Source organism: Euwallacea similis, chromosome 1 (assembly GCF_039881205.1).
Source record: "Euwallacea similis isolate ESF13 chromosome 1, ESF131.1, whole genome shotgun sequence".
Taxonomy (NCBI): Eukaryota; Metazoa; Arthropoda; class Insecta; order Coleoptera; family Curculionidae; genus Euwallacea; species Euwallacea similis.
Genome location: NC_089609.1, coordinates 4,008,709 through 4,025,436, shown reverse-complemented (window position 1 = coordinate 4,025,436; position 16,728 = coordinate 4,008,709). Strand labels below are relative to the sequence as shown.

At 33.3% G+C, this 16,728-nt stretch overlaps 2 protein-coding genes across 2 annotated transcripts; both read left to right on the top strand.

Annotated features, from left to right (window-relative positions):
• The first annotated feature begins 214 nt into the window (after positions 1 to 214).
• LOC136412853 (tigger transposable element-derived protein 4-like) lies at positions 215 to 1,045 on the top strand. The gene has a single exon (XM_066396056.1). The coding sequence runs from the start codon at positions 215 to 217 to the stop codon at positions 1,043 to 1,045; it is 831 nt and encodes a 276-aa protein (XP_066252153.1).
• Positions 1,046 to 6,375: 5,330 nt separating this feature from the next.
• LOC136415422 (uncharacterized) lies at positions 6,376 to 12,005 on the top strand. Its single transcript, XM_066400027.1, has 6 exons — positions 6,376 to 6,669; positions 9,495 to 9,667; positions 10,444 to 10,535; positions 10,632 to 10,845; positions 11,108 to 11,354; positions 11,793 to 12,005. Exons 1-6 carry the CDS (start codon positions 6,530 to 6,532, stop codon positions 11,968 to 11,970), a joined length of 1,044 nt encoding a protein of 347 aa, XP_066256124.1. The 5' UTR covers positions 6,376 to 6,529; the 3' UTR covers positions 11,971 to 12,005.
• Positions 12,006 to 16,728: the final 4,723 nt, after the last annotated feature.

The window sequence follows — 16,728 nt, the reverse complement described above, 5'->3', positions numbered from 1 at the left end:
GGTGTTCTCTTTTCTATGTCACGCAGTGTAAATAGACCCAAGAAGACAAGGGAACAGAAAAACCAGAACGAACTAAAAATTGGTGTAGACGTTCGTATTAACCGACATATTGTTATCGAAAAGTGATTGCGAACAATGTTCTAAAAACACTGTGTTCGCAAACATTGATAGCTAACCATGTTCGCGGCGGTGTGCGCCCGACTTAAGAGGCACCATGGCCAGTAAGAAAAGAATTTTATCGCTTAAAGAAAAAATGGAAATAATCAACTTGTTGGATAAAGAAAAGCTTTCAGTTCGATCTGCAGCAGCGAGATTCAACATTGGGAAAACGCAGGCCGTTAACATTGCTAGAAACAAGGAAGAAACGCGAATTGGGTGGCAGTCTGGTGTTAATGTTGAGCAAAAGAGAAGTTTTTTAAAGACTGAAAGTTATGACATAGACAAAATGTGCTGTGACTGGTTTGCAAAAGCGCGAAATAAAAACATTCCGATTTCTGATCAGTTAATAAAGACAAAGGCCAAAGAATTTGCGGAAAAACTGGGATATCGAAATTTTTATGCTTCCGACGGATGGTTACAGAAGTGGAGAAAGCGATACAATATCAGTTTCAAAAGTATATCGGGCGAATCTGCAGATGTAAATCAAGAAGATATTGAAAAATTTACAGAAAATGTCTCTTCTATGTTGGATGGTTACAGACCAGAGGATATTTTTAATGCGGATGAAAGTGGACTTTTCTTCCGCGCTTTACCAAATAGAACTTTAATTTTTAAATCAGAAAAGTGTTCGGACGCAAAGTTTTCGAAAGATAGACTAAGAATTTTATTCTGCACTAATATGACGGAAGTCAAAGAAGATTCATTAGTTATTGGGAAAGCAGCTCGTCCTTGTGCTTTAAAATATATCGCTATCAAGGATTTATCAGCAATTTGGAAATCAAACAAAAAGGCACGGATGACCCAAGAGATTATGCGTGAATGGGTAATGCAATTATATACAATGTCGGCGAAATACCCGACGGAAAAATATGGATTTTCTGTGTAAAAAGAAACTTTTGCTTTTGTTTCGTGCATTGAGTCTCTGAGGGCTGTTCGTTATTAGTGAAGGTTATTTTTATTTGTACGTAAAAATGTCGTCTGAAATCAAAAAGCTCATACTATTTACGAGAAATCGTTTGTGATTCACAAATTAAATTATGAGCATACGATTACATATTTTGAAAAAAATTATGGTGTTACTAAATGTACAATTTCTAAGATTAAACAGAAAAAAGAGATGATTTCTTTAGCAGTGAAAGATACCAGGTAAGAGGAGATCATTAAAAAATTCAATTGTCCTGTAGACCATAAGCATTCAAAATTGGCTTGAGCATTGAAGACCGTTTTCAAACATTGGTTTTACTATTCGTTTGTAGTTCAGATATAGTTTAATTTTTTTCATTTTAGATGCTATTTCCATTTCATCTTAAATTGCATAAAATTATTCACATATGTATTTGTAAGTTAAACTGTTCCTAAAGGATAAAGGTCCCCCTATAAAAGTTCTACTTTTACTGGATAACGCGCCATCTCATCCACTTAAAGATAAATTAAAAAGCGACGATGGGTTCATTCAAGCATTGTATCTTCCCCCTAATGTTACATTTCTTATACAACCAATTGACCAAAACGTTATTCGATTAACGACATTATATTACAGGAACAGTCTTCTATCTACTGTAATAAAAAAACACATTAATGTTTCCCATGTCTTAAGCAAATTGACTATTGAAGATGCAGTTCTCAACTTAATGGCAACTTGGAATAGCGTTAATCCAGAAATGATCGAAAATTGTTGGAAGAATTTTTTAGATGCAGTTCTTTCAAACTTATCTAATGATGAAGACGAAAATGTACCACTCGCAAATTTTGATACGCCAATGGGATAACGAGAATTCGGTATTCAAATCAATTCAACTTTTATGACACCACAGGTAGCTCCTCCTGGTTCTAAAATTGATCTTAATTTATGTGTTTTTTGAAAAGGAGCATTAGAAAAATCTGATATATTGAAGTGAAATGAATGTGATAATGAACTTAGAGATGGCAATATTGAAGATTGTCCAAGTAATGAAGAAGGGGAACAAAATTCCGCGATGTGCAATAAAATTTCATTGGATAGTCCTATAAACGTTTTAAATATAATTATTCAATGGATAGAAGAGATTAACGTTAACTTTACCGATCTACTTGTTATAAGAAGTTGAGGCATAACGCTATCATCCAAAAAATAAGAAAACGTCACAAACAAACAAAAATATCGAATTTTTCTAACAAAAAGTAACTTTTTTTGTGTTAATGTTTTTATTCTTACTGTTGTTTAACTTAATAAGTTCTTTATCTTTATGTTGATATTTATAAATGATTATTAACTTGTACATACAACTTTCGATAACGTGAACAAACTCGGCTTTTTCGGTTCACATTATCGCGAGTCTACTGTATTAACAAATAAATATAAATATAATATAAAAAAAACGTTCGAATTGCGGTTAAAAAATAATTTTCCTTTTTTATTTTCAAAACTTTATGCAAAACAATATTTTTTGAAACACGTATCATCTCGTCGTTCAGAAATAAAGAATATATAAGCGCTCTACTTTTAAATGTATCTTTTCACGTATTTCTGAAATCTTCAATCATAAAACCTGGGGCACCTTGCATAGGAATGTCCGTCATAAATGGTAACACGTGCAAGCAGCCTTTATGATAGGACTAAAGAGAGCCTGCAGAGGTTCTGCTATTTTAATTTGAGTTTATAAAAGGTGACTGATGGGAACCTGACGTTTTTGCAACGGTATCCTGTGGTTAGAGGTAGTAGGGAGCTGAATCACCCGGCATTAAACTCAGTATATGATGCCGTTTTAGTAGTCATGGAGGAGTATTGGTCTACTGAAAATCTCCAATGTATCCACGAAAAACCTCTACACTCAGAGCGTGTGACTGTGCGGTGCGCAACTACTCCATCCGGCACCATTGGTCCCTATTTTTTCAACGTGTGCGACTGTTGCAGTGACTGCCGAACGTTATTGCCATATAATAAACACTTTGTTACGTCTCGTACTTCGTAGATGACAACTGGATTTGGAAAATGTTTTTTTTTCCAACAGGATGGTGCCACCCCACACACTGCTCGTGTATCTATGCAATTGGTTCGAGGCATGTTCCCAGAAAAGTTGATCTCGCGTTTCGGTGACGTTCCATGGCCTCCGAGATCACCGGACTTAAGCGCATGTGACTTTTTTTGTGAAAGCGCGTGTTTATTCTCATCAATCCCGTATATTGCCAGAACTAAAGGGAGACCACCAGGGAAGAAGTCGCTCAAATCAACGCTGAAATGATGGCTCGGGTAATGGTTGATTTCGTACGAAGATTGGAAACCTGTATTCAGGCGGAGGGACACCACCTACCTGACATAATTTTTCACATGGGATTAAATGGCATGTAATAATAAACCGTTTTATGAATTATAATTAATTTTTTTGTGAAAAATAACTGTGTGTGGCTCAGTACAAAACCGTTAGATTCCCGTCGTTCACCCCTTAAACCCCTTACATACATAGAACTTCTTAAATAAAGTGCAAGCTCTTTAATCTGAATACATGGTAATCCGAACGGCGAAGTCATAAGCTACAGTCCGAATGCTACCTCAGTAGTTTGAACGTTAACGAGAAAAGATTTACTGGTTGTCGCCACTCGAATTATGCCATCACCGTTGGTGATCGGGGACTCCCCTCACTGTTTTAATACAAAGATCTTTGTGTTTAGCATCGCTATTGTATGTGTGCACATAGTAGGAAATCCGGTTTGGGCTTGTTTCTCAGAAAAATGTCGAAAGGAAAGCATGTAACAGTCGATTTAAAAGAAAAAATTGAAGTATTAAAAGTTATAGATGCCGGTGTAAGCTATTTAAGTATTACATTCAAATATGGCATCGGGCAAGCTACTGTGGCTAATAAGAAAAAAAAGATCCTGGCATACCTCCATGAAAATGATTTTGAACTTTCAAATAGGAAAACTTTAAAGTTTAGTTCAAATCCTAATGTTGAAAAGGTTTTATTTACATGGTTTATGCAGGAAAGTTCAAACGGTAAATTCTTATACATATACAGGGTGTAACATAAGTATGGGTTTTCCTTTTAACACGACAAAGACCTTAAAAAACTAAGCAATATTTTTATATAACATTTTTTCGAAATCTCGAAAAAAACGAAATGTGCGTAGATGAGTTTTAATAAATTTTTGTATAAAATCTAAATCCATTCCTGCATAAAATAATAAATTCAATGTAAAGGAAATAAAATGTCCCAACAAAAATTATCAGCTATTGTAAAATCGCAAAAAACATTTAATGTGTACTGTTTTTATGCAATTTACCCAAGCCGCTTAGACATCAGTCGTGAAGTTTAGCTCCAGGTGTTATATTGATAAAATAACATCTGGTGGTTGCATGAAAAGTTTAGTGTTTACGAGTGAAATTAACGCAGTGGAAGAATTGCGTGAACGGATAGGAAATGCTGCAGCAATAATTAGAGGAAAACCATCTCTTATAACAGCATGCACAGAGTCGTGGATAAGGCGAGTGACAATTTGTTCAAATGAAACCAATGGCGACAATTTCGAACACCTTTTTGTAGCCAGTTCCGGAATGAGCTAAAGATATGGTACTTATTAAAACTTTCATTGATTTTCAGATTTCGAAAAAATGTTATACAAAAACATTGCTTAGTTTTTTGAGGTCTATGTCTGAGAAAAGATGAAAGGGTGAGTAGTACATGACAAAGCACTCATCGACGAATTGACTGATGCTCATATCATTCAAGAAATTGATGATGATTCCTATTCTAGTAGTGACTGACGATGTTTTGGAAATTCCATATTTAGTAATAGGTACTGATGCAGTGTCAGCTTTTAACACTTGTTGTTAAATTAAATAGTGTACCTGAACATATGGAATCATTTTTCTGCAGGAATTGCTGGTCCAGGATGCCGTAATTAAAAATAAAAAATAGACCCAAATAACAAACTTTTTACTAGCACGTCACGCAAAAAGTAATTTTTTACTACACATTCATTTATGTATATGTAAGTACGTACATACATGCATACATATTTGATAATTTAAAAATTTTTAAAAAGATTTATATTGCATGTGTTATTTAATGCATAGACGTATGTCAGTGCTGGTTTTAGGATTTATGTATATCTTGTTAAGATCAGATTCATACATGTCTAGAAAATATGAATTTTTATTTTGGGTTGTTAATCCGAACCATTCAGTAGTCGGAATCAGGCTTGGCAATGTATTGTTTGAATTAAAAATGTTGCATTGTATTAAGACAGCATTAATGAAACCTCCACCATTAGGTCGAGAATAGATGACAAGACGTTCCCATACTATTCAAGATAAGCGGACATGTATAAATATTAGAAAGACAAAAGATATAAAGGAATAAATAAAGAATAGAATGAAGGAAGATGCATGGTACATATCTCTTATATTGAATAGTTCAATAAAGCTAAATGTATTTATTCACTTAAATGTGACTCTCGTATACATGGTATTAATGAGAAAGGCTAAAGAACTCTACTCACGATTAATGTAATTTTATATAGGGCTATATAGCGATATGTTAGGTCAAAATAATATATTTTTCCACATGTTCTCTTTTACTCTTCTACTGGGGCTGTTAATTCATGGTCCTTCTTGAAAAAACATTTAAGAATGTTTTCCATATTATTCTTATTTTAATAAAACTAATAAAAGGAACTTGAATTTTTTGCTTTGAGTATAATTTAAAAAATTTGAAAATGCTACTGAAATATTATTCAATCCCTAGCGTTACCACATTTTATGAATAAAATAAAATGAATGGAACAGCTGATGAGAATGACATCTTTGACACGTGCCATACTGTCGTTGTTGTAATAAGGTGGGCCCCTTACTTCGCCTCAGGTGTTTTCTCCTTGATTCTATGAGAATATAAAAAAGTGCTGAACAGTGAGAATGTGATTTTCTGACCAATCAACGGGGAAAATTGAATTTTTTAGTAAATCAAAGTCGCCAAAAATTTCATTCTCACGCATACATTACTATAGAATCGGAGCCTAGCAGCCTAGTTCTTGGAAACTGTCTAAGCTTCAATAAGAATGGTTCTTAAATACGAAAACTGGCAATGTTTAAGGATAAAAATTACTTAATAAGACAATTAAACTTATTGAATGACATTGAATTGAGACTTCCAGAATCCGACAACTGTGCCCTGTCGGCTGTCTTACTGTCTGAAATTTGTGATTATGATTTTGTGTTTTTAACATTTTTATTTTCACATTTCAGCTTTCTCTGTACTGGTGTTCTATGCTAGATATTATCATGTTATCATGTAATCATTTAGATAATCATGTTCTGAGTAAGGTTCCTTGTTAATTAGTTTGTTCATGGCAGTGGATGAGTGAACACTAATTAAACATTTTATCTTATCTGTCCTATATGAATATTGCAGGAACACTACTTTTTCCAGTTGATTATAAATTATGTCACATTGCCCTGTTTCGACATTTGCATCATTTCAAATTCAGAAGATTCTCAGTCTCAGTACTAGTGTTGAATCATTATCAAAAAATTGTTAGGTAAGTATGTAGATAATAATTCTTCTTCAAAAATCATTTTTAAGTAAGCACTAAGTTGAGAAGGTTTAGGGTAAAATTATTAGTGTGTTGTTAACTTTAGCATCAAGCTATATGGTATCCACAGAAACAAAATATCTGAGTAATACTAAAACTATATTCAAAGGTTATGTGGAAATAAGTCTGCAGTTCAAATTGACAGCACATTAATAAATGGTATTTAGGCAGTTAAGTAGGATTATAAGTAAGGTTAGATTGAAATGAGTGGGCCCACAATTGCCCTTGCACCATGATCTATTGTACCTTAACATTCATTACAATTCACCTTGCAGATTCAACTTCCTAAGAAAATCAATAATATGGCTAAATCAAATTTTGTTAAAGTTCGGTGGTTCAATTTGCAATCTTGCTGGTTTTTGAAATCTTGGAGGATAAGGAAACTAGTTTCCTTTAAGTACATATAGGATGAGGAAATGAGGACCCTAGTGCCCTCATCTTCTATGCACCGTCTGTTTTCAATGTAGTTACCAGAGTGATATTGTACATGTCAGATCATAGTTAACAGTGCCCAGTAGACAATCATATAATGGCTTGCAATTGTAGTCTGTCGAGGTTTAATAGATCTCATGTCATCTATTCCCAAAGGGTCCCAATATGTGTGTCCTTGAGTGGACAAGGTCCAAATACTCATTTCAATAGCATTCATTCTGGTTCGAGTGTCACTGGATGATAACCCTCTTTATCACAACAGCTAGCGCCTCTTTAGCAAAAGAATTGGAGGCTTTATTGTCTTCCAAATCTTCACAACCAGGAAAATAAATTATTAGGTACTGATATTATAAATATTTCCCAAGGAACTTAATCAATTTCGCATGCAGAATGGCCTTCTGTCTCATAGTTAGGAGAAAGGATACTTTCTTAAACACTGCGAAGGTAAAATGACTTTGAGAAGGGATTAATCTGTCCCCCACATGGGGAAACCTAAAGTGTAATATCGCATAAATCTGACGTTATGCACTGTTCCAGTTCTGGCCCTGTAGGAGTTTGCTTGAAGAGATATAAAGGCACCTTAGTACCGTAGATGTATAGGTATTATTCCTAAACATAATTTCAAACTACTTTAATTGCATTTCACATGTAAATAGCGCAGTAACAACAATCTTCTAGACAAACCAAAACAAATATTTTTGAGGTTATAATGAAACAAAGGAAAAAAACATCTGGGTAATAAGCCTTCAATATCGTTGTTCTATCTTTTTCTAAGTCGCGCGATCTGGAATTATGAGACAAGGATGGGTATATGGAGCATCAGTCGTATATTACGTATATTGACGTCTTTGTCTGGTTTTCATCTGATGTTTTTGCGCTCTGTCTTACCTGCGGTGACCCACTGACTTATATTTGTTTAGGTCTATCTCTTCTTAATTAACACGTCTCCTTTAATTTGCCATAATACACTTGACGGTGGAATGTGTGGAATGCTTGTAAGTTTTGGGAAACCGGAAATATCCGGTTCTTTGCTCGATTTATTTTTAAAGGGACGCGATCATTTGTATGTATTAAAGGGAGTTTTAGGACAACTTGAATTAATTTTTTAGAAAACTGAAAGAAATAAATATGCACAAATTTATATCATTGGAATGAGTTCAAAGAGAGCTAGCGATGAACATATAATTTCAGAGAACATTTTTTATCGACCGTTTGGTCTTTCTGACTTTGTTACAAGGGCAACACCTTCTTTGAATCCCTCACTAGAACAGGGCAAATGCTTTAATGACACTCTGATGAGACAATAATTGAGGTTTCCAGGTTAATCATAATCAAGAGTCGAAGTCATATCAATACATTTTTTTCATAATAGTGAAATTTTTGTTAAAAATTTTGGAAACAGCATTCTGGAAACTAAACTTTTCGAACATAATTAACAAATTTACATTGTTTACGTTACATAGGGCTCATTTGAACGAACGATTACAAAATATATTCAATGTTAAAATGATGAACGATTCCTTGCGAATGTGAGAATTTTTAAATCTTCGAAATCTCGATACCTTCAAAAAAGAGAATTAAAAAAGACCGAAATTAATATCAAAAGCCTAATATCGCTTTAAGTCTTGGCTAAATTGCTGCTGCACAATGAAGCGAATTCAGCTTTCAGCCAGATTTCCACATATACGTTAATCTATCTAAACTTACCTGTAAACTCCATAAACAGCAATCAGAACTTCCTCTTTTAATTTACTAAATCACGAACCTGAATCTTGTCCTGAACTTTTTTGATCAAGTTTGTACCTATCACCGTTTTCGAGATTCCCATACTGAACTTCCTCACTTTGGACACACTGAATATGTAAATAATTATTCATAAAATCCAAAGAAAATAAAATACATTTGAAAATGCTCCAACAGAGCGGCTAAAAGGAAAAGGAAGCGTAAGATATATGAGCTATAAGGCTTTCTTTGCACACTTTCGAAGGCAAAATTCGTCCATTACTTCTCCGAAATAGGTACTGCTTTGCGGCCATTCCACTGATTGCAGTTGCTTATTACAGATAGATAGAAAAGGAAATTGAGCATAAATGGAATTAAGTGAGATTTTGCTTGAACAGGACAGCTCAAAAAAGATATTGGTTACCCGAACGACGAACGTGTAAAGCAAATGGCGAACGAGTAAAGCAAACTGCAAACATGTAAGGCCAACGACGAACGCATAAATTGAACTTCAGTCTAAGTTGCAGAAACACAATTTTTCTGCCATTTTTGGAGAGAATGGACTTAAGAAAATTGATCTCTCAAACCTGAGTTTAATACTTTTTTTTATTTTATAGAAATCAAGGAATATTTCCCATTAAACCCATTATAAGGAAAATGAGTGATGGAGTGGATATTACATCAGATCCATCAGTACCTTTTCGTGGGAAAGGAGATAGATATGAAGGTATAACAATTGTCTCAAACAAGGAACAATGCAACCTGAATGTCTTTCCTGATAAGCTTAAAAGTATGTTTACAAATTTATTTTTAATATTATCGTTTTATTATAAGATTTTTTCTATTGTTTATTATTTTAATAATTTCCTTTAGTTTGTGTTATTAAGAATCTGTGAATAATAGTCTACTACTCCGACTGTAATTCTGGTAGAAGTTCAGACTTTTCGATATTCTGTATGTAGTATTTGCCAACGATTAGGGGATATCCGGGATTAATGTATTAAAATAGAAAAATGTTTTTCACACTTGTTTTGACCTCCTCTCTTAAGCATTGAAACCACCCCGTTCTGATGGAAAATTTGCAGGCTTTTGTATGTTAATAAACTTTTCCTAAAAGACTCTGCACACGCTCTATTTTACGTGGATATATTTTTTTATTATTACTTTGATATTTTCATGCATAGTTTCCCTGATGAAGTTTTATACACCAAAATATATTGGTAATAACTCGAAATACCTGAACTACCTTAAAATACGAGTCTTCAAATATGAACTTCGGAAACGCCTGGAAATATCTTGAACGTTGGAGGTATTTTGATGTACCAAAAAAAAACGAAAAAAGCACTATCTGCCCCTCAGAAGTAAATATCGGGTGTGGAAAAAAATACGTTGAACACAAAAATGATGATAGAATGCAAAAATATAAATATTTAGTAAAGTAAATGGGGCACTTTAGCGATCTCTGTGGTACTTAATAATAACGTTTAATGCTACCTGAAGAAGAAATATACAGTTTATTTCTATTTGTGGGAATATCATAAAGGTACTGTACCGTTTTAATTACAGATTCCTTAGAACTATGGAAGAACGCCAAAAAACGAGGAATCTGGTTCAAAGTATATTTAGATCAAAGTGATTGGGTTCCGATATTGGTGAAGGTACGCTTGAATTACACTCCTTTATTTGCGACCAGGTGGTTGTAACAGAATGAGGCACCTTACTGTCTTTTAATACATTTTAGATTTTCTTTCTAGAACGGCTTTAAGTATCATCATGCTAAACAAGACTATGTTATGTTATATTTGTGGTTGCCGAATGATGAAATTGATAATGTGCCACCATATGCCCACACCATGATTGGGGTAGGTGCTGTGGTGGTCAACGAAAGCGACCAAGTTTTAGTGGTTAAAGAGAAATATTTTTATAAGGAACCATTGTGGAAATTACCCGGCGGATACGTGGAACCAGGTATCTGGTCTGATTATATATTATTGGTGCCACATCACTATCATCAATTTCACCAATCACTCATTCAATCGTTATGGTTCGTATATGTTTGTGATTGTGATGATGGCGTTAATAAAGAGATTTATTAAAACATAGTTTAATGCTTTATTTAAGATTTTATTTAGTGAAAGGATCTCGAAAACTGCCAGAGTTCCAAGGTTATTTAAATGGGGAAATAGTTGTTGGGAGTTTTTTTGTAAAATGACATTCATATGAATTTCAGGGGAAAATTTAGTGGATGCGTCTATTCGAGAAGTACTGGAGGAAACTGGAATTCAAACGGAATTTATATCAGTTCTGACAGTGCGGCACGGGCATGGAGGGATGTTTGGTTGTTCAGATATTTATATTGTGCTTAATCTTAAAGCACTTACCAACAACATTCGCAAATGTGATAGAGAAATCGCTGATTGCCAATGGATGGATATTGAGGAATATCTGTCACATCCCCATGTTCATGAATTAAATAGGTAAAATGAATGGGGGAAAATATCTTGTTGGAAAAAACACCACAACCTTTAGATTTAATTATGGAGTTTGGTGGACAAGATTTGATTCATTCATGCCTTAAGTCTTTAAATTTGATTTAATTTTTGCGTTTTTAAAGCTCCGTTCTTTCCCAATTAGTTTGATCAATTCTCATCAAAAAGTCAAAAAAATGAACAAATGTTTCTTTACTTTATCGCTTCTATAGAAATTATCCTGTTGGTAAAGTTGCCTAGATTTAGCTTTTCGGACCATTAGGAAAATATGCATTAGGTTATATTTTTTGCTTCGAACCTTAAAAAAAACTTAAGGTCTTCCATATTGTTTCGACAAGATATTTTTCTATTAATTATGCAGGTTTTGCATCATACACTGTCGATTGGGGGCACACTATTTAATAAGAATAACGTTTCTAATTGTAGATTTTTTGTGAGCAAACTTCAACATCATAAGAAACATAGTTTGAAAATCGATTGCCATTATGGTGTTCACCAGTTGTTGAATAAGCCTTTCACGGTGTACTCGGCGTTCAAAGCAGATGACCAAGAGGAATACCAGAAAATCCCATTTAGTTCGTTGCCGGGAACCACTAAAGATTAATATTTAAATGTTGTGTCTCATGGAAATGAATTTTATTTTTGTTACAGTTTAATTTGTGTATTATTTATCTGAAAACCCTCTTTGAAAATCAGCAAACGTGGAATTTTGTCTTTCTGTGTAAATTTCAAACCCGATTTTAAAATTTGTGGAATATATGGAAAAGCACAGCAGAAGAAGAATTATTAGTTAAAACTAAAGAATTAAGTTAAGAATACAGGAGTTGGTTGTTGTTTTTGATTGACAAAAACATGAAAATTAAGTAAAATAACTGGCGAGTTGGCAAATATTAATATAAAGAAAATCTTAAAGTTTCAACTCACAGTGAACTACTATAAGAAACTGAAACTTGGAATGTTCATTACGGAGTTGATGATTGTCGATTTGAGGAATGCCGGTAGTACTTCAATATTCCGAATTATACGAACTTTGAGGTATTTTTATGCTATAATTGAAACATTCTTATAGAATTATTAGATACTCTTTAGTGTAGACCATCATAGGAGATATAATATTTCTCAGACATTAACAGCTTGCAAACATACAGGGTATTTTTTTAAGAAGTCATGCACTACAACGTACAGGGTGTCATTTTTTGTTACGTTTTGATATGGTTAACAAAACCTTTAAAAACGTACTTAGGCATATTTTTTGCCATTTTCAAGGTGTGGTAATTTAGATACGACAGTCTGAATTAATAATTTAAAAACGATCTAAAAGACCATTTTTTTATACGGTTTAGCGTGTAGTTTAATCTTTAATGGAATCGTTTATTTCTAAAAATAATATTATATTTAATAATATTTATTAATAATTAATTAATATATATTTTAAATAATAAGTCAAATACGTGAAAAAAATATCTAGTTTATGTGTAACTTTTGTTAACTCTTAGAAACAAATATGAGCATAAAATTAAATTGAATGTTCTAAACTAAACTTATATTATACTTATACTTCTTATAAAAAATATTTCGCAAAACATACACAGTTTATTCGCCCTTTTCGGGTTTTGACTTCTTTATCACCCATTTATTGCAATATCGAAATAAAAAGGTTTGTATTTTTCGGACACCCATCGCACCAGGTATTTTATATTTTTTGTTTTATTTTTCAAGATTTTCACCAATTCTTTAACATATGTATGTTGAAGTCTTTGGCATAGTAAATTCTAGGCTGTTTTTTTGCTTTGAAGTTGCTAGCCTGAAATGGTATACTCCAAAAACCTATTGATGGATTACGAGACACTCACAGATCCGGGTAATTCAGAACTGTAGACGTAGTGGTTGAAAGTTGAAAAAGTAAAAGATACTTTGTCTCTTCGTAACATGCTTTCTTTTCATTTTCAATAGCTAGGCATGTTTTTTTATAATATCAAGGCCATCAATTTTTGTAATTAAAAATATCTTTGCATCGAGTTTCTTTTACCGTAAAACAATTTGTAGAATTCGATTTAATAGTAATTTCCGTACATTTGTGTATTTAAAATACTCTATCGAATCTTCTTAACTATCTTTATGACTCCAAAGCCTTTATCGCAGGGTAAAAACGAATGGTCTCGTATTGGATAGAAGTGATTGATTCGATTAAAAAGTTTTGAATCTGTCAGTCTCAAGCAAAATCTAATAATAGACTGGTTCTTATTTTGTCTCGGGCAATTATCACAAAAAACCGTAAATTTTTTTACTTTAATAGGGATTATATCGTTAATACAGTCCAGTAAAAAATTACAAACTTTATTGGGCCCTTTACTGGATTGCTCCTCATGGTAAGTATAGAAATATGATTTTTTAGTTTTCAAATTATGAATACAAAACACACTTATTGTAAGTTATATTTTATAGAATACTTTCCGCATCGAAATATGGGGCAGTTGAAAATTTTACATGTAGTCAAATCACGTTCTTCACATTTCTTTATAGTACCTTGTAGCGCATTATAAAATTTCATATCCTTCCTTTTGTGCCCCATCAATTCGGCAGTTGCATTTTTCTTAGTTGTATCTTCTAAGTAAAGAACTTTAAGTTTTATGTTTAACTCTTTAAATTTCACATATACAGTGTGTTCAGGTTGAAGACTTTCCACCTTCGTAAAATCTTTATTTCTTGGCCAATGTTGACATTTTTTTTTAAATTAAATATTTAAAATGCGCATTTGTCTAATGGGTACGATGGCTCTTCACCTATAATCATAGCTAACTGCATGCATTTTTTGGGACCAAATTTCAAAAAGTACTATTAGACCTTTTTTTTTTTTTAGGATGAAGATGAAGGTAGGTTCTCAATTAGAATGACCTAAAACCCACCTGTACCGATTTTCGTTTTTCTGCTATACAGGGTGTTCAAGAATTTAATCCCTGATTCGAAGTACGCCTCGTGATGTACAAGCCTTTATCACTAGTAGAGGCACTCGGTACTGAAGTCTGCAAAAACGTTTACGTTCGGGATAAATGCATGTTCTTTAATTTTATTATTTTTAATACATTTTTCAGCATGAACAAAAATTCCTTTTTATTCGAGCCATCAGGACAAAATCACGGTATAAAGTTAATAAATTATGTTACAGGCGAACAAAATTTGAATAAACTATAAGCTATAAAATTAAATGCAAATTAGAAGGTGACCCTAATTTTATGCTTGATAGTGTATCTTGTTGACCTTTATTTTATATTTCACAAAAAAATTTCGATGAAAGCTTTCGTTGGTCATCTGTCAATTCATTAAAACATTGCATTTTACATATTAAAAAAAAGTCACGAAATATACAGGGTGATTCACGGTCGATGGTAGGTTAGACGTTTCTGGAAGACTGATATCACGATTTTTATGAAAATTTGCATAAGTAGATAAATGAACTTGCCCTATCGACGTAAAATATTTTCAGTCATGCAGCGTTGCCGGTTCTATCAGAAAATACTAGCATCTCCGATATTTTAAATGGAACACCCTGTATATTTTTTCATTTTTGGGTTCTACATTTCATACTAATAACTTCTGCATTTAACTTCCTATACTTATCTCTAGCAGTTTTCGGAATATTATTTAATTTTCTTATTTTTTGTTCAAAGTGAGGCCTTTAATAAAACCTCTGCTATAACGTGATTTGAATTCACAAAGGGACAAAATTTTGAATATAATTTGTGAAAGGTCCATCAATTTATCGCATGTAATTAAGAATGTTCTGTCTTATACAGGGTGGCTCAAAATTAATGGTCTTACGGGTAAACAGTAAAAGTGTCTAAAGTGTGTTTTTTCAAATGAAACCCTCTGTATATTACTAGCCATGCTGAAAGACAATTAAATTTCCTTTAAAATGATGTGGTACATCCCTATACCTAAACCATCACGTTTCGAAAATAAAAGCTGTTTTGTCTTTAAATTGAATTATTTAAAGATATTTGCCAAAGGTGGCTCTGCGACGCCATAATTGTTGAAAACTATGCAATTGTTTGAACAGTTTGACAGGCGGCGTTGTTGTAATTTTTTATTTACGCATTTTTAAGAATAGTGAGTCAAAAACAGTGAGAAAATGCCAGAAAACAGTTATTCAAATGAAGTGTTGATGAAATTATTTATTTTACATGGACAATGTGACCAAATTATAGCAAGGACCTGCAGAAAGTTTAATGAAATGTATCCTGATTTGCAAACAATAAACGAAAGGAAGTTTATAAGAATACAACAAAACTTCATTAACCATGGCTCGAGACTAAAGGCCGAACCTAAATTACCGAAACCTGTAACTGCTGATGAAGAAAATATTGTGAATGTATTAGCTTACTTCTACGCGTATCCACAATCGTCTATTCGCAGTGCCGAAGATGATTTGGGCTTAGCATATGCTTCCATTCAGCGAATCCTCACCAATCATAACATGCACGCATTTAAGTTCGCCAAAGTCCAGCCTTTAAAACCAGATGATTACCAACGTAGAATCAATTTTTGTGAAACTATGATAGTAAAAAAGCAAGAAGACCCTAACTTTTTTAAAAACATAATATGGTCAGACGAAGCCAAATTTTCACGAGAAGGCTTTTTCAATAGACACAATAAGCACTTTTGGACTCATCATAATCCACATGTAACCAAAGAAATAGGATTTCAAGAAAAATTCAGTTTTAATGTATTTTGTTTATTGAAGAATAATAAATTGAATTTCGTTATTTACGACGAACCACTAAATTCTGCTAAGTACCGCGAAATACTAAGAACTATAGTAAGTCACTGTGTAGATAATATGAGTTTAGAAGAGTATCGCACCTGTTGGTTTCAACTGGATGGAGCACCGGCCCATTGTACCCAGGAAGTAACAAGGGAATTAAATGAACTATTTGACGACCGTTGGTTCAGACGTTTGGGACCCTGGGATTGGCCTCCTAGATCTCCTGATCTTACCCCGCTGGACTTTTACTTATGGGGTAAGATTAAAGAACAAGTTTACATCGAGCCAGTAAACAATAAGGAAGAATTGCGTCAACGTGTAACCAACTGCTTTCGTGAGCTTGATGCAAATGAGATCCAGAGGGCCACGACGGAATCTGTAAACGAGCGCATATTAAAGTGTTTGGAATCTAATGGTGGCCATTTTGAACATCTTATGTAAATATGCATTTAATATTGTTCACTTTTTTCGAGCCATGGTTAATGAAGTTTTGTTGTATTCTTATAAACTTCCTTTCGTTTATTGTTTGCAAATCAGGATACATTTCATTAAACTTTCTGCAGGTCCTTGCTATAATTTGGTCACATTGTCCATGTAAAA